Raw genomic sequence first — 22,310 nt, 5'->3', positions numbered from 1 at the left:
TTACTTTCATATGAGTGTCATCCATGAATAAAGGACCTCTGTGAGTAGTGGTAGTCCTTGCTACTGAACAGGGATTTGATTAGGATCCTAGGCCTGAGTGTCTATGTGTACCAATAACACGAGTCCTACCAAAAACAAAGGAGAAGCTTAGCTTGTCCTTTAGAGATCTCAAAGTTAGTGAGACATACATTAGCACTGATACATTGTGTCCTGAATGATATTGGTGATTCATCCGCTGATTTTATTTGCTGATTGGTATTACTTTGTTAAGATTGAAATAAAAAAAAATAACTTGCACTGAAGAACATAATACGTGACACACAAGAAAAATGTTAAATTACAATTTGAGAATACATCTGTCTAGTTATAAGAGTTTGTCATCATTACCGGATGTGGTGTCTTTATTGACACATCTGTTTCTATTTACAGCTATATCATGTAGCTATCCTGGTGTTCCCGCTAATGCTCTTCTGAGTGGAGACAAATTTACATATGGATCGAAAGTCCACTACTCTTGCATTGGTGCTCATATACTTATAGGAAATTCAACCAGAGTTTGCCAAGAGGACAGTCGATGGACTGGAACACTTCCCCACTGCACAGGTATATTTGGAGAAAAGAAAAGTAAAGATAGCACACTGTCTGGCAGATATGAATTATGCTACAATTACAGCTGGTCTATTGAACTTGAGTCTACTTTGTGCTTTTCTCTAAAATCAAACAATGTTCTCTTGTGTATGCTTTATTTTACAACATTTATCTAATCATAGTTACTAAACAACTGTACAAAGCTGTTCCCAGCCTGTGCTTTTTTTCTTTATCCAAGATAAACATAAGACATACTGTATGAGCTTCTGGGTGACCTGTCATAATTACCTAAATACACAAGCATGGCTTATGTTCATTATCAGAATAATGCAAGCACACATGAATGTGTCACCTCTCTGCTCATGACATCAATAATGACTGTGAGCTTACTAACTAATAATCATTAGTATTCTATTTCATTCTAACATAAAAACATAAAAATGATACTTAAATAATTGCCGTATAAAAATGTCTATGACTAATAACATTTGCAAATAGTCTTAGAATAAGTCAAGATTATACCCACAGCAATGAAGGACAGTGCAGGTCTGATTCACTAATATGACAAGACAAGAGGTAAAATGGAAAAACACTTTAAACATCCTATTGTTTTAAAGTAGAACCTCTTAAATTCCCACTGTGCATACAGTATATGACTGATGAAGGAGTATGGTGGTTGTTGATGATCATGCTACTGTAGCTGAGGATGAGTTAAATAATGAGGATGATGATGATGATAATAATGATGAAAAGTAGTGTAGTTGTGTGGGTTTGTGAATGTGACCTAAATATCAGCTGTTTGGTTTGGGAATGATCTCCCATCATGCATGTATTGGGTTGCAAGCCTCATATTAGATGCATGTGATCACCTGGTATTTGAGCCCAATCAATGATTATAAATACCAGTCATTTTACAACCAGTGGCTATTCTACTTAAAATCTAAATAGGGCATTTTGGGAAGAAAATAAGTTATTTTTGCTGCTATCTGGGGCTTATTTAACAACATTTGCATGCTTTTAGCTCTTAGTTTAAGCTAAGCTTGTCAGTCATGCTGTCCCTATGAGCCCGTGCAGCTAGCCATGGTAGTGGGTTTTGAAGCAGGATGCCGCAATTGCACATACCAGAGCCCGGTTGGACATCTTTATCTTGTCGATGTGCCAATTTCCTTTTATGGAACCATAAGTGCATATACTTATATTTCAAAATTCAGAGCCTGCACTCAAGATTAATTATCTTTAGGATACACCCTGTTATTTTACAATTATTAATCTTTGACTTGTGATTTTTCAGTGAGGAATATTTGAATGATTCATGGATAAAGTAGTGTGACAATGTACAAGAAGGCGAAGCCTACCGTTAGTGGAAATTTATGAAGCAATAAAACATTGGTTGCAACAACATTACAGGCAGAGCCGGATTAAGGCTAAATGGGGCCCTAAGCAAAGTAACTGATTTGGGCCCCCCCATCATGTCGTAATAGAATCAGAAGATGCAGCTACACAGCAACATGCTGCACACACCGGGGCAGCCAAGCTACTGGTTGCTATGGGCAACAGCCCGCTTTGCTCTGTGGGTGCACAATGCAGGGAATAGCAGCGGCAAAATGCAGAGTGAGAGATGAATAGCTGGGACATTTGCACTCAGGGGCTGGGGCACCCCTGTGAAGAGGGTGCCAGATATCACAGCGGCAGCACTTTCCCCCAGCATCTCCAGCCTGGCAATAGCAGAAATCTCTGGACACCGCCAAACCGGAAGCCATTCCCCAGACAGAATTACATAACCACCCCCACCACCGAACAACCGATTTCTTCCCAAACTAGACAGCCGCCATGCAGCCTCCATCCCAGTGAATACGATAGTCCAGCAGAGAAGGCAGCCGCAGTGGGGGAGAATGACAGCACCAGATGACTCACATTCACTTATTGCGATCCAAGCAATAGAGGTCCCGTCATCCGGAGCCCATCTGTCTCCTCTAGAGTGCTGCCGCTCTGTTACTACTATTATTACTACTTCCTACTTCCTGTCTGATGTGAGAATCAGGAAGTTCAGAGCAAGCGGCTGCACTGTAGAACAGACAGATGGGTTTCAGATGACGGGATCTCTATCGCTTGGATCATGGATAGGTGAGTGAGCGTTTGCTATCTGCTGCTATCATTCTTTCTGCAGCTGTGGTTCTCTGTGGGAAGGGAGGGAGGAGTGGGCAGCGGCAGAGCGCACAGTAGCAGGAGGGGGACCTAGGAGGAGAGCCTGGCTCTGAAGACAATCAGCAGCGCACGGCATCATTTGACAAGACAAGACAAATAACATTTATATTGCACTTTTCTCCTGGCGGACTCAAAGCGCCAGAGCTGCAGCAACTAGGACGCGCCTTTCAGGCAGTAGCAGTGTTCGAGAGACTTGCCTAAGGTCTCCTACTGAATAGGTGCTGGCTTACTGAACAGGCAGAGCCGAGAGTCGAACCCTGGTCTCCTGTGTCAGAGGCAGAGCCCTTAAAGGGACTCCGAGCAGTGCCTGTGGGTATGCCTTTAAGCATACCCACAACTAATTAATTACATCCTATAATTGCAGGAACCCAGCAAAAGGTGCTACGCACCCGTAGAGGGAAATTCCTGTCGGCAGATGGCGCTGAGGAGTGCAGAGGAACCAATCCTCTGTACCTCCACAAATGCCAGACAGGAATTGTACGAAGCACAGAACGCAATCGCAAGAGAAGCGATTGCGAATGAGAACGAACAAAGGGACAGGTTGTATGTGTGTGCGCCAATCTAGTCGCCACCCCGCGACAGCGCACACACTACAGCAGATACGAAACAGAAACGCAACCGCAAGAAAGGCGATTGCCAAAAGTGACACAAGGCAGATCAGAACAGAATACGAGGTTAGCAAAGGCACAGCAAATCATACAATGAGGAGATACGTAAAATAAACGCTAACTGAACGCGAACACCGCACTCATTCGCAACAGTGCACGCGTTCATGCGCGGTCTCCACGTGATAAGCACAATAGAGACAAGCACGCCTAACTAACCATCGACAGACAAACATGTAACAGAGGACGCCAGCGCTTGCTAAACGGTTACCTCAACGAGCCTCCAGCAAGCGTTCGTAGCAGACAAGACAGACACACGAAAACAGGGACAAGCGAGAGATAGGATCCACAGCACTAGCGAAAGTGGCTAGTGCGATCCAGGAAGACAGAACAGAAGGATCCACAGTACTAGCGCAGGATGCTAGTGTGATCCAGGTACAGAGTAGCAGAACAGAAGGATCCACAGCACTAGCGCTAGGCGAGTGCGATCCAGGCAGACGGAGTAGCAGAACAGAAGGACCCACAGCACTAGCACAGGATGCTAGTGTGATCCAGGAAGGCAGAACAGAAGGATCCACAGCACTAGCGGAAAGTGGCTAGCGCGATCCAAGGAGACAGAACGGAAGGATCCACAGCGCTAGCGCAAGATGCTAATGCGATCCAAGTGAGACAGATCAGAAGAGATAGCTGGTAGCAACCACTGCACCAGCTATACTCCAAGAACAGAGATCAGAACAATTTCCTGTCGACCACCGCTGGGACAGGACAATCGCAACAGAACAAACAAAACAGATAAGCAATCCTAACTGCACTAGGGGAACCTGCCTAGCGCAGTTTCAGGAATTACTCTAAGCTGAACTTCAAACAAAGAGTAAGGCTGACACTCCTCCAGGAGTGTTTCACAGGAAGGAATCCTTATGACCAGCCAAGCATTGTGGGAAACACATAGTACTTATAGTACACGCCTCCAATGAATGTGGCCAGGCAATTTGCATGACAACGTATGCAAATTCCTCAGCAAGCACAAGCTGCAAAACTGACAGAAGCTCTTCTTTCCAGAGTCCTGCAGCATGCAAACCTAAACAATGGTCAAAAAGCTGCCTGCCTGCTCAGGCAGCTGAGCAGATCATTACACTACGCCTTTTAGTTTTTGCTATTTTCGCGATCGAAATTGCTGTGGCCGCGATTTCGATCGCGAAAATAGCGAAAACTAAAAGGCATAGGGCGGTGGTTTATACATCATTGGAAAGAGGCGAAAGAGATCTTTAAAATTATATGCATCTTTCCATAGTTACTGCACTGCTCAGAGTCCCTTTAACCATTATACCATCCAGCCACCGCTGACAGTATGGCGAGGGCTGGTTTATGTGCTGATGGGGCCCCTTTGACTCTGAATGGGGGCCCCAAGTGACTGCTTTTGTTGCCTGGTCGGTAATCCGGGCCTGATTACAGGTTATATTTACAAGTCATTCTGACCGGGGCTGAGCTGACTGACAGCATTCTAGTATAGTATGTAGTCTGCCAAGAGCCAGTGGGCTGTGAAAACTGAATTTACAACAGTAACTGTGTCACGCATCTGAGCTTTGCTTTGTCGCTATTCATAACTTCCAGACGTAAAAGAAGTGCTATTGTCATCTTCAAATCCTATTAGTTGAGAAATACTTGAAAAGGAATGTTAATGGCCAGGATTTTATAGTAAGGACTACCATGAGCTGGATTTTTTTCATCAAGTTGGAAGGTGGCAGAACATTAGACTCGAGTTTGTACTTAGTACCTAAAACAAAAAACACACACTTATTGCCCTGTGTGTGTTTTATGCTATGTGACTAATAGGCTATATGACATTTGTTGAAGTTCTAAAGTTTGCCTTAAAACAAAGGGCACAACTTTTTCCACTGTATTGAGATGGAAAGAATGCGGTCTTACCTGAATAATTCATATAAAATATCATTTGATGTGGAAGCATCTTGTAGAAAGTAACATCTTAAAGAATTTTCCCATGACAGCATACCCATGGAGTCAAACAATCTCTCACAACAAGGGAACTGTATATTGAAAAAGAATTCCCTGTGGCCTTCAACAACCAATTCTAAACTGAACAAATGTTTCAAGAAATGCAGGAGCACCTTAAAATCCCCTATGCTGTGAAAGATAAAGCAGGGAAAAAAGAATTTGGAACAGCTAGGGTGTTCTACTGTCTAAAAAGAAATACAGCTATAATTACTTAGCCGGCATATAAGCAAATGTTGTCTTTGTGATGAAAAAAAGGTATCAGTGAAGCAGGCAGATAGCACCCTACATACAGCTGTAAAGCAATAGCTCAAAGAACTAATACATAGAATAAGATAAAAAGGGCTTACTGTTTACGCATGCCCATGAATTTGCTTTTGAGCCCATCAAAATAGTAATAGATAGAATGCGCAAACAATGCAGCCTTACAGCATATTTTGCATAAGCAGATTAAAAGCTCAGCTCTAGGTAACAAGTAAAATCAATCCTTGAACTGCTAATCCTGCGCAGACAACATTGCTTAATCTGCTCAGTTTACCTGTAATCTGAACTAGGACAATTTTAGCAGCTTCCACATAAAGCTTTGTTTTCTGTTTGTTTGTTTTCTGAAGTTTAATGGCATAACTGCCCTCCTAATCCAGTGTGTGTAGGGGATGAGACAGGTCAGGGTATTGCTTTTAAAAGGACAAATACATTGGCAGGGCCGGCCTTTGACCTGAGCGACCTGTGCGATCGCTCAGGGCGCCGGCTTCCAGGGGGCGCTCCTGCCGCCTGGCCGCATGTAGCTGGCTGTGTCCGTCTCGCTCCGCCCCCCCCCCCCCCCGTGCGGCCACCGTGATGGAGGGGGGAGCCGCGGGGAGAGCAGCCCGTCCTCTCCCTCCCTCCTCTCCGGGCGCTCTCCGTGCTCCCCCCTGCAGAGTGCAGACTGCAGCCAGCAGTGAGAACAACTCACCTCCCTGGTTCCGATCGCCGGCGCCTCTCACTTGCCGCTGGTCTCCTCTTGTACATTGTCACTGATGCACAATAAACTTCCTGCTTAACAGGAAGTTTACTGTGTATCAGTGTCAATGTACAAGAGGAGACCAGCGGCAAGTGATACACCGTGAGAGGCGCCGGCGATCGGAACCAGGGAGGTGAGTTGCTCTCTCTGCAGTCTGCAGCAGCATCGGAGGGGGGAGCACGGAGGGTGGCCCGGAGAGGAAGGGAGGGAGAGGTCGGGCTGCCCTCCCCGCGGCTCCCCCTCCAGTATGAGGGGAGGGGAGCACCTACCTACCTACCTAATCTATACTGGGGGCACCTACCTATCTAGCCTGTACTGGGGGGGGCAGCTACCTATCTAATCTATACTGGGGGGCAGGCAGCTACCTATCTAATCTATACTGGGGGCACCTACCTATCTAACCTATACTGGGGGGGGGCAGCTACCTATCTAATCTATACTGGGGGCACCTACCTATCTAACCTATACGGGGGGGGGGGGCAGCTACCTATCCAATCTATACTGGGGGCACCTACCTATCTAACCTATACTGGGGGGGGGGGGGCAGCTACCTATCTAATCTATACTGGGGGCACCTACCTATCTAACCTATACTGGGGGCACCTACCTATCTAACCTATACTGGAGGGGCAGCTACCTATCTAACTTATACTGGGGGCAGCTACCTATCTAACCTATACTGGGGGCAGCTACCTATCTATACTATACTGAGGGAACCTACCTATCTAACCTATACTGGGGGGGCAGCTACCTATCTAACCTATACTGGGGGGGGGCAGCTACCTATCTAATCTATACTGGGGGGGGGGCAGCTACCTATCTAATCTATACTGGGGCAGCAGCTACCTATCTAATCTATACTGGGGGCAGCAGCTACCTATCTAATCTATACTGGGGGCAGCAGCTACCTATCTAATCTATACTGGGGGCAGCAGCTACCTATCTGATCTATACTGGGGGCAGCTACCTATCTAACCTTTACTGTAGGCAGATCCCCCCTTTAGTGTATATAGGCTTAGGCTACTAGTCTTACAGTCGCAGATCCCCTTTTAGTGTATTTAGGCAGCAGATCCCCCCCCCCCCCATTAGTGTATGTGTGTGGTGCGCTCACACGCGAAGAGGATGAATTTGGGGGGGGGCACCAAAATCTGGTTCTGCTCAGGGCGCTGTGAAACCTAAGGCCGGCCCTGTACATTGGTGTGCATTTCCACAGATTGCATATCCCGTTTGTGTCAATACAAACAATTGCTGTAGCCAGTTGTATGCTGTCTTTCTACTTTCCTCTGCATGAACAACAAAAAAATTATAGTTAAATGCATTTCTGTGGTTAATTGAAAGTACAATCATGTGGAAGATTTCGTAGTTTATCTACTACCAAGGTACCTAAGAATAGTTACTGCTAGCCAAGCACTATTAACCTACTTTTAACAGATTCCAGTGAATTCTTGGTCATCCCTAATGGACACAAACTGATAAGTGGATTCTGTTGCTCTAGCCTAGCCCAGAAAAAGGTGGTGTCATGAGCTGTATATGGTTCTGATTCAGTTCTGTATCATGCTTCAAGAAGACATTTAGTAGAAGGGACAAGTCAATTAAATACATGGGAGTCAGAATGACTCCAAGTTTATTAGACTTATGTACAGGGCTGGTGCTACTGCTACCATAGGGGCAATTTCCCCAGGGCCCCAGCATTCTTAGGGGGCCCCAAGTATCTCCATCACCTACTAAATTATGTTGCTGAGCCCCTCCCCTGCCCTACGTGTCCCCCCTGCCGCATTATAGAGGCAGTGGGGACAGACACACATTCAGCTTGTCCAAGTTCAGGGGGGCTCTCAGGTTACTTTTGCAACAGGGCCCCATTGTAGCTAGAACCAGCCCTGCTAATGTACTAGCAACTCTGTTTCTTCAAGTATAAGTACCAAGGATGAGGATTTAAAATCAATGACACATCTTTTGATTTTTTTATGGCTAGGAATAAATAACCTAGGGAAGAAGGCGCAAAGATAGAACATCCTCTATTACACATATATATAAGATGTTGCTGATTGTTGAAGATGCTAAAAGGGGAAAGGGGGGGGGGGTAAATTGATTCCTAAGACAAATCATGGGGTGATTAGGGTAATAGCATTTAGATAATTTGGAAAAGGAGGAGTACAAAGCAAAAGGATAAAAAATGGCTTAAAGGACAAAAAGGTAGTTTGCTATTTGGGGACGGAGGCCACCCCCCGTCCCCCACCAAAAAAAAACACTGTTTCTTATTTTCTCATTAACATAAATCATCATACGAATTAAAACTATTTATTTGCATGTGTTCTCATGAAATACGTTTAATACCAAGTCATGCTGTTTTAGGGAATAACCCTGCAATGTGTGGTGATCCTGGAGTCCCAGCCCATGGTTCCCGACTTGGAAATGAATTTAAAACAAAAAGCTTGCTACGATTTTCTTGTGAAATGGGATATACATTGCTGGGATCTTCAGAAAGGACATGTTTACCAAATGGCTCTTGGTCTGGTGTACAACCTGTGTGTGAAGGTAAGCCTATTCAAAGCATAGTATATTATCTGACACAGTTTGCCAACAGTTAATGTACCCAAGTGTGAAATTCAATTTTACTGTAGACAGTTCCAAGGATGAAATGTAAACATGTTACTGGATTCATTTTCAGCTGACAAAGAATATATGAGAGAATGAGCAGAAATATGGCTGCTGGCTGAAAGAGCAGAAGCCTGCACAGCATGACTCGGCAGAAGTCACTGGAGCAATTTACATGTAGAACTTACAGCATGGCAAGTTCTGGAGGATGACTCATAACAAAGTTCCCAACACTCATTTGTATAACGCCATATATGCCCAGCAAAATAATACACTTACACATATATATTATTGTTATTGATTTATATAGCGCCAACATATTCCATGGCACAGTACAAAGTAAGACACAAATATGGGGTACATAATAATACAGACAATGGTACAAAATACAGAATTGGTTACAAAATACAGAATCAATACAAAATACAGAGTTGGTAATTACAGTGACAAAAGTAACATGAAGAATAAAATGCATAATGAGCTCCAAGAGACAAAAGAGTGAGAGAACCCTGGCCTTGCAAGCTTACAATCTAAAGATGCTTATATATATATATATATATATATATATCTATATCTATATCTATATCTATATCTATATATATATATATATATATATATATATATATATATATATATATAATTTTAATGTCTAGATAATTGCTCAGTATCTTTTCTATCACTTTTATGCCTCCTTGCATAATTGTGACATTTCCTTGTGACATTTCCTTACATGCATAGGCCCCAGGGAAGGTAATTAAGCTTTTATTACTTACATGTGACATGATAACTCTCTTCTGGGACCAGAAGAAAGGCAACTAAGCAGTCCCATGATATCATTTTTGGCACTTAAGGTATATAGATATTTTGTAACATTTACCTTCAGTCATTAAAGTGAAGGGCTGAAGGTTATGTGGATGCTATTCTTATCTTATTCTAAATTGAGCATTTATTGCTCATGCTCAACACAAACCAACACAAACCAACCAAGAACAAAAAAAACTTGCCTGTTAAATTAATAACCCCTTTCTCTCTAATAAAGAGGAATCTTTGTTTTTATTAATTGTTGCTCTGTTTCAAAACCAGTCTGTCATTTTGAGATGTGTGATAGGAGAAGAGAATCATCTGAACTGTGATTCTGTAAAAAAGACATTACTGGGAGCACAGATGACAAAATGCTGCAGAAATCACTTACTGGATACTGATAGCAGACATCCTTCAGAGAGAAGAGAGCATAGGCTGCACAAGCCAGGTGTGAAATAGAATCAGTCTGGTACATTAGCAATTTCTGTAGCAGACTTGAAAGAGACCTGAGACATTACAAGCACAAGGATTTATATTTACCTGGGGCTTCCTTCAGCTCCCTGTAGTCAATCTGGTCCCTTGAAGCCAGTCCAGCCTCCTCTGTTGAACTGCTGTGAGGCCCACAATCCAGCTGAGTCATGGGCCACTAGGCATGAGCGGTAAGTGTGATCAGGGAGTGAGTGCGGCCTGGATCGCACATACCCAGGGGGCTGTGACTCACCAAATTTATGAGGCTCACAACAGTAGTACTGAGGGAGTCAGGAGGACAACGAGGGAGGTAACGGATTTCAGCAGGATGGAAGATGCCCACAGCAAATATAAATCCTGTATCCTGTACAAATAAGTGTATGGATCTCAGGTACACTTTAATCCAGCGCTGGACAAACCCACCACTGGGTGATCGGTTTCCTCTCCTCCCTCCCTGCGGAGTTGGGAGTGGTGATAAGAAAAGGGTTACCTCACCTAATTTCTCCTCCAGCATTGTGTCTCCATGGCCACAGCAGCATCACATGACACGCCGTTAGGACTTGCCAGCATGTAATACGCTGGCACATCCTGACAGTGTGTCCCGTGGTGCCGCTGTTGCCATGGAGACCCAATGCTGGAAGTAGCAATTACGTAAGTTGACCTTCTACTTCTCGCCGCTCCCAACTCTGCAGGGAGAGGGGAGAGAGATAAAAAAAATAGGAATGTGGCCCACGGTCCACAGCCATCAGCCTGGGCCACTTATACTGTGCCCAGGCCCGTTTTAAACTGTCTATACGTTATTAGATTTTTGGCAGATAGTAAATATATCCAGATGCTGCTAATTACCATGGTTCTGGCTAGTGCCCCCCATGATGATGTCATCATAGGAGGTGCTGGACGAAACCATTGTAACCAGTTGCTAAGCGGCAGAGGAGAGTAAAGCAGTGAAGATCTGCAGGAGAAGGGCAGAAGGGAGGCTAAAGATGGATTACCCTATACTGGGCAGGAGGAGGAGAAATGCGGCAACTCTGCAGAGTAGGGGGCACCCTGCAGGACTCCATGAGACCGGCGGGCCTCTCTTTCACTGGAGGTTCCTCACGGCTGGAGGCAATTGACTCAGTTGCCTTGTGGGTAATCCAGCCCTGATATCTTCCCTAAATTGACTCCAAAATTTAGTTTACTGGACTCGCTTCACCCCACTAAATCTAACTACTGGAGTTAATCTTAGGTTCTTATATCTTTTGTAGCCCCACTATAAATACGGAATGTCCAGCCACATTTCTCCTAGCTAGCTTCCTTGGCAGTTAAAGGACAATTGAAGTTAGATAGATTTTGAGGTTTCCATATATATTTCCTTTTAAACAATACCTGATGATTTTTCAAACATCAGTAGTGTGTAAATCATCCACCTAAAACAAGCTTGTGGCAAATGCAGTAAAACTTAAGTGAAGCACCTGATCTGCATGCTTGTTCAGGGTCTGTAGATAAAATTTGCATTGTAAATAATATGGCCGGATGAGAAGGTCTGTTGACCGCAGATGCCGATTAGTTAATAAAATAATAAAATAATACAATTTATTAGGCACAGGGCAGGCAGGGCTGGTTCTAGACATTTTGCTGCCTGAGGAAAACTTGTTAGGATCCCCCCCCCCCCCCAATTTGGAATTATTGCAAAGTACCCAACAATTTGCATTGCATGTTATAGCTGTGGTGCAACAACAATAACAAAAAAACCTCAGTATAAGTAAGTAATAGGTGCCCCCGTATAGGTCAGCCAGGTATAGTTGCCCTCAGTATTGGTAGTTAGTGTAGTTGCCACCAGTATAGGTTAGTCAGGTAGGTGCCCCCCAGTAGGTAGCCAGAATAGTTGCCCCCAGTATAGGTAGCCAGCAGGGGCGTATCAATAGGGGGTGAAGAGGTAGCAAGCGCATCGGGGCCCTTAGACCCTCAGGGGGGGGGGCCCGAAGGGCCCTCCCTCAACTACAGTATTAGTTCTCTATTGGACCTGTGCTCATAATAATCATGTCTATAGATACTTTGAATAGTGGTAATCATTAACAAACTACTCCCTATCCCCTTCTTGCACCTCTGACACTGTAGTTGCCATTGGCAAGTTTTGGTGTGCCGTATCAATTGCTATGTATGGAACTTGCATCGGGGTCCACAGCTCCTTAGCTACTCCACTGGTAGCCAGTATAGTTGCCCCCAGTATAGGCAAGCCAGGTAGGTGCCCCCAGTATAGGTAGCCAGTATAGTTGCCCCAGTATTGGTTAGCCAGGTAGATGCCTCCAGTATAGGTAGCCAGTATAGCTGCCCCAGTATAGGTAGCTAGTATAGTTGCCCCCAGCATAGGCTAACCAGGTTGGTGCCACCTGTATATTTGCCCCTTGTATAGGGAGGGAGCCAGTATAGTTGCCCCCCTTATAGGCTAGCCAGACAGTTGCCTCCAGTAAAGGTAGCCAGTAAAGTTGCCCCCAGTATAGGTAGCCAGTATTGTTGCCCCCAGGCCCAGTATAGAAAGTTGCCCCCAGGGCCAGTATAGGTAGCCAGTATAGCTGCCCCCAGACCCAGTATATGTAGCCAGTTTAGTTGCCCCCAGTATAGGTATCCAGTTAGAAGTCCTTGTCCCCAGTAGGTAGTCCTCCCTCCCTCCCTGCCGCCGCTGCTCATCTTACCTTCTCGGTGACTGCTCCCTCTATAGCAGTCCCCAGCCCCTTGCACACTGCCGCTACACAGAAAACACCTCAGATCAGAGCGACCCGCTGCGCTGTTGTGACAGGAGAACTTACTTACTTAAAGAGGAACTCCAGTGAAAATAATGTAGTAAAAAAAGTGCTTCATTTTTTACCATAATTATGTATAAATGATTTAGTCAGTGTTTGCTCATTGTAAAATCTTTCCTCTCCCCGATTTACATTCTGACATTTATTACATGGTGACATTTTTACTGTGGGCAGGTTATGTAGCTGCTCCTAGCTGTTTTGGCTGTTAGAGACAGCTGTAAACAGCTATTTCCTGTCTGTGAACATTGTTACATTGTGGCAGTTTGCCCAGAGTACCGCGGTCCCAGAGCTTCTTGTGGGAGGGGTTTCAGCACAAAATCAGTCATACAGCGCCCCCTGATGGTCTGTTTGTGAAAAGCATTATATTTCTCATGTAAAATGGGGTATCAGCTACTGATTGGGATAAAGTTCAATTCTAGGTTGGAGTTTCTCTTTAAGTACTTACTTCCTGTATATGAACTACTAGGCGTGTTGCTCTCCTGATACAGCAGCGCAGAGGGTTGCTCTGATATAAAAATCTTGTCTGTGTAGCGGCAGCATGCAAGGGGCTGGGGACTGCTATAGAGGAAGCAGCTGCTGAGAGGATAAGATGAGCGGGGACCGCAGGAAGGGAGGGAGGGACAAGATGCCGCTCCAGCCACACATGCCCGCTGATGCCAAAGTTTCACCATGATGGGCAGTCCGGTGCTGAGAACAGGGCAGTCAGTGACTCTAGCTTTTTAGCACTCTAGCTAGAGGCCTGGGTTTGAGTCACATCAAAGACATACATATACTATGCGTGGAGTTTGTATGTTCTCTCACTGTTTTCTTGGGATCTTCCAGGTTATTCATTTTCTTGTCAAAGATACTGGGGATAGTGTGTGCAATGATTAAATGTCCAATGTACAATGCTGCAGTGAAATCTGAACACTTTTCAAATGTGTAAAATCGATATATGTGATCATAAAGTTAATTTATATAATGTCTGCCAAGATCTGTTGAACAATATCATTTGTTAGGATAATGTTAGTGGCAAAAATAATCAGCAGTATAGTTAAGATAGTTAATGGTAAAGATAGTTAAAGTGGTCTGAAACTCTGACATAACATTCAATTAAAATGTGTTTTTCTACGTTTTATTGTACATACAGTTATCATATTTGCTTTTGTGCACAAGTAATATTGTCTGTCTACAAATTACGAGTTTCTAAAGTGTAGTTTTTCTTGCCCTGAAAGCTGCCAATGTATTTTATTCTAACTGCTTTTTATTATATATTAAAATCTTCTAATGAGTTGTTCTGAACTCTGTGTGTGCCTGAAGCAGAGACAGCCTCTCAGAAAGTGTTTTGTACTTGTTACACACTTGTATCAACATTGGAATGTAAACAAAGATACTGTTATCTCCAATTTGGATGCGGATTTGAAGCTGAATAGCAGGACAAAGTGCTTTGTTTAACCATTTCAGTGATGTTCTGCTAAAAAAATGTCTGGGACAGTAGCTAGTAGCTCTAAAGCTGTGAGGAATCTTTTAGAGCAAAGTAGAAATGCTGACTTTCCGACCACTTTAAGTACAAGATGAACATATTACATGTATATTGTAGGAATGGACAGAGGCGCCAAAAGCATAAAAAAATCGCTAAAATTGTTAAAAGTGTTCGGGAGGCAGTGGTGGACCGGCCAACCCAAAATAGACACAAAGCTGTTGATTAAAGTAGTAACAAAATGTATTCACACCCTCCTAAAAATAACAAGCAACGCCTTTCACTGGTATATTCCCGCTTCCTCAGGCAACAAAGAACAGGAGTATCTCACTGAAAATGAAAGAGATAAAAAGCGTAATCAGATTGCAGTGTATGGCATTGTTGTATTGTGTATAAGTAATTGTGTCTTTATATTATCATGCTTAATATATATATATTTTTGTATAGTATCAGTATTATGGAGTTTTAATAACCTATTGGTCCCAGGCGGTGTTGTCAGGAACTGGCCCGCGGCACGCCTGCGTATACGGTTCCCGACTGCGGGTTTCACCAGATCAGGCGGGGAGCAGCCTTATTCAAGCTACAAACAAGGCTGGGACCACTCAAACACTTCCCACTGCCACCACTAGCCGTTGCTAGACACGTCCACTCAACACGCAATCTGCGTTTTCGTATTTGGGTCAGCTTTGCGCTTAGGCAAAATACGAGAACGCCACGCACACACACACACAGTTGCAACCTTACACTGTAGTGAAGCAAAACCACTAACAGTCGTTCCGAACGATACTGTTAGACTTCCCACTCGGCTGTCGAGCGCAGAAGTGCCCCATACACACAATGCAACTACAATCTCATACGGTAGTGTCGCTCAATCATACTATCAGGCATGAACTTATACACGGTTACACTTCAGTCTCTTCTAGGCTATGAGTGTTAGTTTAGTACAGTAGCAGTCAAGCTTATTAAATAACAATTTAATATTCCATAAAAAACATGAAACAATGCAGAAATTAATATATACAAAAGATGTACAAAAACAAAGTAAAAAAGTTACAAAGTAAAAGTTACAAGATAAAAGTTACAAAAATACACACAAGGATATTTGCGTAAAAATAAAATGGGGATTAAAATGTTACCAACTTGAAGGTCTAAACGTTGTTGGCGGGAGCACACCGTTTTTTCGACCAGGAGTCGAGATCATCCCTAGCTATGCACTATCTCCAGGAGAAGATACCTGTGACTGTCCTGGACCAACTTAAATAGTCCGAAGTGTCCCCTGGGGCATTTAATGTCCAGCCCCCAGGAACTAATGCAATTTCCCCGTTTGTGACATCACGGTCTGCCAAGCCACTTGTCACATCTGGGCTAGCTTTGACATGCAAAATTCAAGGCTTTTCCTGTCACACCTGGCAGACTTCAAAGCAATTCAGACCCCAGGTAAAATTGTATCAAAAGGGACTTCAAACCACGTCACCCACTTCCAGGTAGGCTGGCCTCTGACTTCAAACATTCCTGTGTTAGCTTCCACTGTCTAGTCTGGATTGTATTTTAGCTTGTTGACATATGAACAAAGCACGGCAACAAAAGACAAAAGAAGGGCTCGTTATTTAATTACCTCTTCCAATTAGGAGTAGACAATGGCCATTGAATGCAGAGTCAATTTACATGATATAAGGAACTTCAGGAAGCTGCCAGCCTTCAAAGCCAGACTGGCTAGCAGACAATCCCATATGATACAGTAGTACACAGCAGACATAAAAATGGGAAACTGAAAATAAATTACTGTATTATCCTTAACATCATAACTAGCTACTATATTGCTGACAGGTGTATATTGGGAATACATAGAATTACAATTTAAATAGGAGGAATGGTTGAACAGGTATGTGAGAGTGAGGACAAAAATAAAAATAAAAAGGGGGGAGTGCTGTAACCATATGTAGGAGGACGAAGAGTGCAGTGCTTAGATAAAGGGGTAAAAAGTAAAACTTAAAGTATGGTAAGGCATAGAGTACAATTGAGTAAACATAATGTAAAAAGAACATGTCTTGGTGATCAAAAAACGTACCAGCCAGGGGTCTAATGTACGCTTAGCACCTCTGTGCTTGTATTGGCTGCGCTGGCGTGTTATATAGCAAGGCTAAGTAGCAATTAATCTATTAGTGACGTAATGGGGGCCGGCGAGATGTGGGAGTGGATGTGGTCTAAGGAAGGGCAGTTGGCAAGTGAGGGAGCAGTGGGTGGAGATTGAGCGGTGTTACAACGAAGCATGTGACTTTTACGTCGCATTATGGGAGTGGAGAATGGAGTGGTGGGCAGTGTGACAATAATGTTTCGCCCATATGTATTACTGTGCATGTGCAGGGGTACTTTGTTCTGGCGCGCGATATATGCTAATATGAAGCACGTCATTCCTTGTCGGTGCACGCCGGCGTGTTTAACATCCGTTTTCTTGCAGACATTTTGGTTAAGGGAAAACAGTGAAAGAATTTTATATCTTTCTGATAAAACAGATTAAAATGTGTATGTGCACAATCGTGGTGTTATTCATTCCAGTTACATTAGGATGGTTTTAGGTGCCAGTGTGTACTCACGTAGTGTCACACAGGAGGACGGCGAGGGACCCAGACATGTTTATGCTGCTGGAGAAAGCTGCGTGTGAGTATCAAATCTTTTTATGACAGCTCTGGTACACTTTAAGGACCAGAGCCTTTCTGTCCCTATTTTTAAACCATAATTACTGTGGTAGACTCACAGTAATTAATCAACGCAGTTTGGAGCCTATGAATTTGGCTCATGACCGGGCATGGAGTTCTAATGTCTCAAGAACAGCTGATGAGCAAGCTGCCGTGGTGCCAGAGCGATGGGAGGGAGAACGGGTTGATTGCATGGTGGCATAAAAGTTGAAATCTACATCCTGTCAGAAACTGAGAGCCACCAGCAGAATGTAGATTTTTTTAACTATGTCGCTCCGGAACAGGTAGAGGGCCCATTTCCACTGGCACGGAAACCGTGCCGAATCCGCAGAGTTTCCCCACAAATCATGCGGAGAAACTCTGCTATAGGGATGAATAGCGCCGCCAGCTGAATCGCTTGCGCTAGCGATTCGGCCGGCTTTTCCATGCAAAGTTGTGCGGGAGGCTGCGAATCCCATAGCCGTGCATGGCACGGCTGATAGGATTTGTCTGCCTACCCGCAGACCCGGAAGTGCCGCCGCGAGTCTCGCTGACGCGTGCGGCACAAGTGGAAATGGCCCTAAAAGACATTCATACTCCTGCTTATGTTTATTTTCTGTAATAAATACAAGCTGAGCTTTTATTGGTCGTCATAACTACTGACAGCATTTCATCACTGACAGTGTTAAATTAAGTCCTTATACATATAATGTGCATGATATTATAAAACAGACAGAATATGAAGCAAAGCGCAGAAACTTTTTTTTAATTACTCAGACAATTGACACAATTTAGCAGTCCCTGGCAGCTGGTTTAAATATTATCAGTTGTGCCTTAAGCAATCTTTATAACTTCAATGTTTTATATTTATTATCATTATATTAACTGCGGCTGATGGAATACATTCTCTTGCTTTTAATGAGCATGTCATTAGAGCTTAGGCACATTTTCAGATAATGTCACATTATTAAAGCCATAGCTGGTTTTCCTAATTTTAAAATAGTGCTTTAAGCTGGAGATAGAGGGATGAAAATAGAAAAATGCGTCACTGAGTCAGACAAGTGTGCTTGTGCACAAATCTCGTACAGGTAGAAATGTGTTCAGGCTTTATAATATGCATTCAGATTATACATTATCACTGTCATTTCACTTTTTCTGGTCTCCGTGTCATACCATTTCAACTGCAGTCATATTTTGTTTCAGAGCTTAGATTTAACTAAAGCAGGCACATTTCCATGCTTTTCTGGGCTGCTGAAAACAGGCAGATAGCTGTTTGTAGCCTAACATACATTTACTGACTTTCTCTGGGATGTCGGCCTGCAAATACAAAAACAGTAGTTACATTGTACAAGTTTGTATTCACTTGTGGGCAGAGATTTCTAGTTTGTAGGGCACGTACCTCTTGTGAGGCTTAACCTCCCTGTAGACGGCTGACCTCTGGCTTCAGAATTTATCTGCAGACACACATTATTAGAAAATGTGTTGTAGGTAATATCAATTGCAGTGGTCGATTCTTCAAGAGAATCTGTACTCTAATATTCTTACACTAAAAAGCATACCATTCTATTCCTTATTTTCTCCTGTGCCCCTCTGTGCTGTTTCTGCCACTCTCTGCTGCAATCCTGGATTGTAATTAACAGTTTTAGGCAGTGTTTACAAACAAACTAACCAGCTTTTGATAGGCTCACATAAACAGAGTGTGTGAGTCATACAGAGTGTGCAGGGGGCCTGCAGACGGTGTGTATCGCCTCTATCCAATCACAAGCAACCCTGCACATTCCACACATTCAAGCCTTAGCCCGACAGACACGACAGAGGAAAGGAGATAAGATGTATTACAGAGACAGTGCAATTAGGAAAGGCTGCAGTAAGCCAGAGCACATTAGAACAGGCATAGGAACTTATATAAGAACTAAGGCTGAAAAATTTGTTACAGAGTCTCTTTAAGATAACACGCGTTTCTGTGTGGTTGTGCCTTCCAGTAGATGTTTTGGAGAAGATGGAGCTCTTTTGGTATGCTAGTGGTGCAGCTGGATGATACAGCTGAAGCATTTTTTAACTTCTCAGGTAGTAGTCACTAGTCAGATGCTGCAAAAGTTGTGATGGTACATTATCGAGTTAAGAATACTCTGTAATTACTTGTTGCCAGCAATACAGAACAGTATGCTCATGTTCTCTTTGCCACCAGTTTTGGCAGAAAGACAGAAATGTGGGTGTCACTCTAGGTGCCCATGGTAAAATAGTAAAATACCATGTTACATCATGTGATGCCCTGTTGCAATGGAGACGCGACGCGGGAATCGATGATCGAGGTGAGTTTCAAGTCCCACACTGCCTGCTCACAACTCTGCAGGGAGGGAGGGGGGGTTTGAATTTAAGGAATGCGGCCTGCAGTCTGCAGCATGTGGCCAGCCCTTGGCTATACTGTATCTGAACTCTACTGCAAAATAGTGGTGGTAGAGTTCTGCTACAATGAAGCAGAACTCTACATGAACATCAGCTGGAATGCTGGGAACAGCAGTTTACCAGAGTTTAGCTAAATTGCAGCCAATGCAAAGTCTAGTGCAAAATATTGGTGAGTGAGGGGTGATTAGTATTAGGAGTAGATGGGGGTAGACAGTATTAGGCATAGGTAGGGGAGGATTTGTGTGAGATTTAGGATAAAGAGAGGCATAGTAAAATATGGGTATAATTACCAATGTACGAATGCTGGAGAGTAGAATATCTGTAAAATTACCTATATTCTTCTATAGCAGATGGTAGAATATCTGTAAAATTATTGATATTCTACTACTGCTATTTGGCTCACCTTTTTCCACGCACATTTTTCACATAGATGCACTAGGAACAGCTGTAAGGAGTGAGGGGCAACCACTAAATTATCAGGATAACCTATAAAGGGGATTGGGGACAGTTAGACTACAAGGAAAAAATGATAATGATGAAGGGATGGGAGACACAAGACTCTAGTGAAAGCTGCAAATTTCTATAAACTTACCTATATATATATACCTTACCTTTATATACAGTATTTTTTTATCATTAGAAAAACATTAATGCAGAAAAATATGCCTTTTTTTGAAAATCGCATAGCATCACTCAGCATACATTGTGGCAACAACACTGTTTAAAACTGATGAGAAATGGGATAAACAGACAACTTTTATTTGTGTTTTTAATGCACATGAGCCTTTTTTATTTGACAAACAAAAAATGAATGAAAACTGAGAAACGTTCTCTGGGGAAAAAAGCATCCAAAGAAAGTCTAGTTTGTACTGAAAAAAAAACAAAAACAAAAACAAAAAAATCTGTATATCTAATCACTAAGGTGTCATAAGTAGTGGTAATCGTATTGGTGACTGAATATTGATGTAGCTAAAATGTCAAGGTCCTTAAGGAAAAAAAAAAGGTCTAGGTGTAAAATGGTTAAAGGGAAACTGAAGGTGAATATGCAATTTTTCTCTGGCTATGCCATCACCTGGAAAAATGAGAGCCTTGCCAGAAATTATTATTTAAAGGAAAGCTACAGGGAAAGGGATATGGAGACTGCAATATGTATTACCTTTGAAATAGTAATAATAATACTTGCCTGGCTTTCTCACTGAATTCCTGCCTGTAATGTTTCTAGTCACTGACCCAGAACAAATAACAGATCATCTGGTCTGATTCAAGCCTGACTTCACTGGCAGCAAGCTTTTGCAGGTGTGTAACTCACAAACTACCAAAGCCAAAAGACCGGCTGTTGGCATATTTTTAAAATGGAATAAAGCCTGCTGTGTCCAAATCCCTCTTATTAAACATTTCCACTCACTCCTGCTAAACACACAAAGAGGTTTGTAGTTGAGTTACTTTATCTGCATACTGTTGGTTTGTTGGTAGTGTGTTATAGCTGCTTCTAAGGGCCTGTCTCCACTAGCACCAAATGCAGCATGAATCTGCAGCATTCCCCTGCATGCTAGCTGCACAGGGAAATGCTGTCTATTTCTTCTATTTCTTTCTGTCCAAATTGCATTGCAGCGCAATTCTGAATGGCATGCTACAGTTTTCTGCAGCACGCACCTGAATCCCTATAGCCTTGCTTGACACAGCTAAGCAATCCAGGGACTTGATTCACTAAGACAAATAGCGTGCCTTATCAGAGTTAAGGCATGAGTTATGCATGTCAAGTGACAGGCACCCTTATGGGCAAATCAAAGTGTGGGGATAATGTCCTTAGGTGTCACTGGACCCACAGGGGCTCAGGGTAGGACGAGTGGAGCTCTTGTCATTGCCAATTAGCAGGCATAAGTTTGTAGCGCTTGCTATGCTACTCTGATAAGGCCCTTAAATCTGATAAGGCCCCTTAACTCTGATAAGGCACCAATAAGGCCCCTTAACTCTGATAAGGCACAGAATGGCTCAATAACCTAGTATTAAGGCTCACTAACCAGCTTAGCGCCGGTTAGTGAATCAAGGCCCATATGTGTTCTCTCATCAGTGCAAGAGCTGGTGTGCATGCGTCCTGCAAGACGCATGCTGGTTAAGTGAAAACTTGCCCTAACATCTGCTTTGGATAACATTAGAAACAACTGCTGCTGGAGATTTATATTAATATTTCTGCAATCTTTTTAAAAAAGATTTACCCAAGATTTGTATTTGTTTATAGTTTCATGTTTAACTGCTTAACGTTTCATGACATAGATTGCTAGCAACAATCATTCAATAAAGTTTGGCAAAAAAAAGTTGTAAAAGCAAAAAAAAAAAAATTAAAGTGGCATGGCCCCAATACAACAAAAAGTGTTTTTTTTTTCTTTTTTTTATCCCCACTTAATTTTTAACCCCCAGCCAAGCCTATTAATCCATTGTTAACCCCTGCAATACCAATACCTGTTTATAAACTATAAACTATAATGACTGCCAGCTGTAGCGATTGGATTCAATTGCTAGAGCGAACGTTTTGGGCCCCAATGCTCTACAGATGAATCACTCTGCCATTGCCTAGCGATGCTTCTGTACAGCACTATGGCCCTCTAACTGTCAGATAGACCCTTGACCCAACGCTGTGTGCCAGAGATGTCACCACATGCCTTTCAACATCACGGTACAGTTTAGGTATCGCCTTTTTTCAGAAAAAATTGCGGC

General features: G+C 43.1%; 1 protein-coding gene across 1 annotated transcript in view; it reads left to right on the top strand.

The window, feature by feature from the left end:
- CSMD1 (CUB and Sushi multiple domains 1) overlaps positions 1–22,310 on the top strand; it is a 2,205,021-nt gene that overhangs the window by 2,083,942 nt on the left and 98,769 nt on the right. The window contains 2 exon segments of the mRNA XM_068281348.1: positions 430–603; positions 8,761–8,943. Of these exon segments, the coding sequence (XP_068137449.1) occupies positions 430–603; positions 8,761–8,943 (357 nt within the window).

The sequence above is a fragment of the Hyperolius riggenbachi genome, chromosome 4 (assembly GCF_040937935.1).
Source record: "Hyperolius riggenbachi isolate aHypRig1 chromosome 4, aHypRig1.pri, whole genome shotgun sequence".
Taxonomy (NCBI): Eukaryota; Metazoa; Chordata; class Amphibia; order Anura; family Hyperoliidae; genus Hyperolius; species Hyperolius riggenbachi.
The sequence above is the reverse complement of the archived record's forward strand: the minus strand, read 5'-3'. Positions and strand labels throughout refer to the sequence as shown.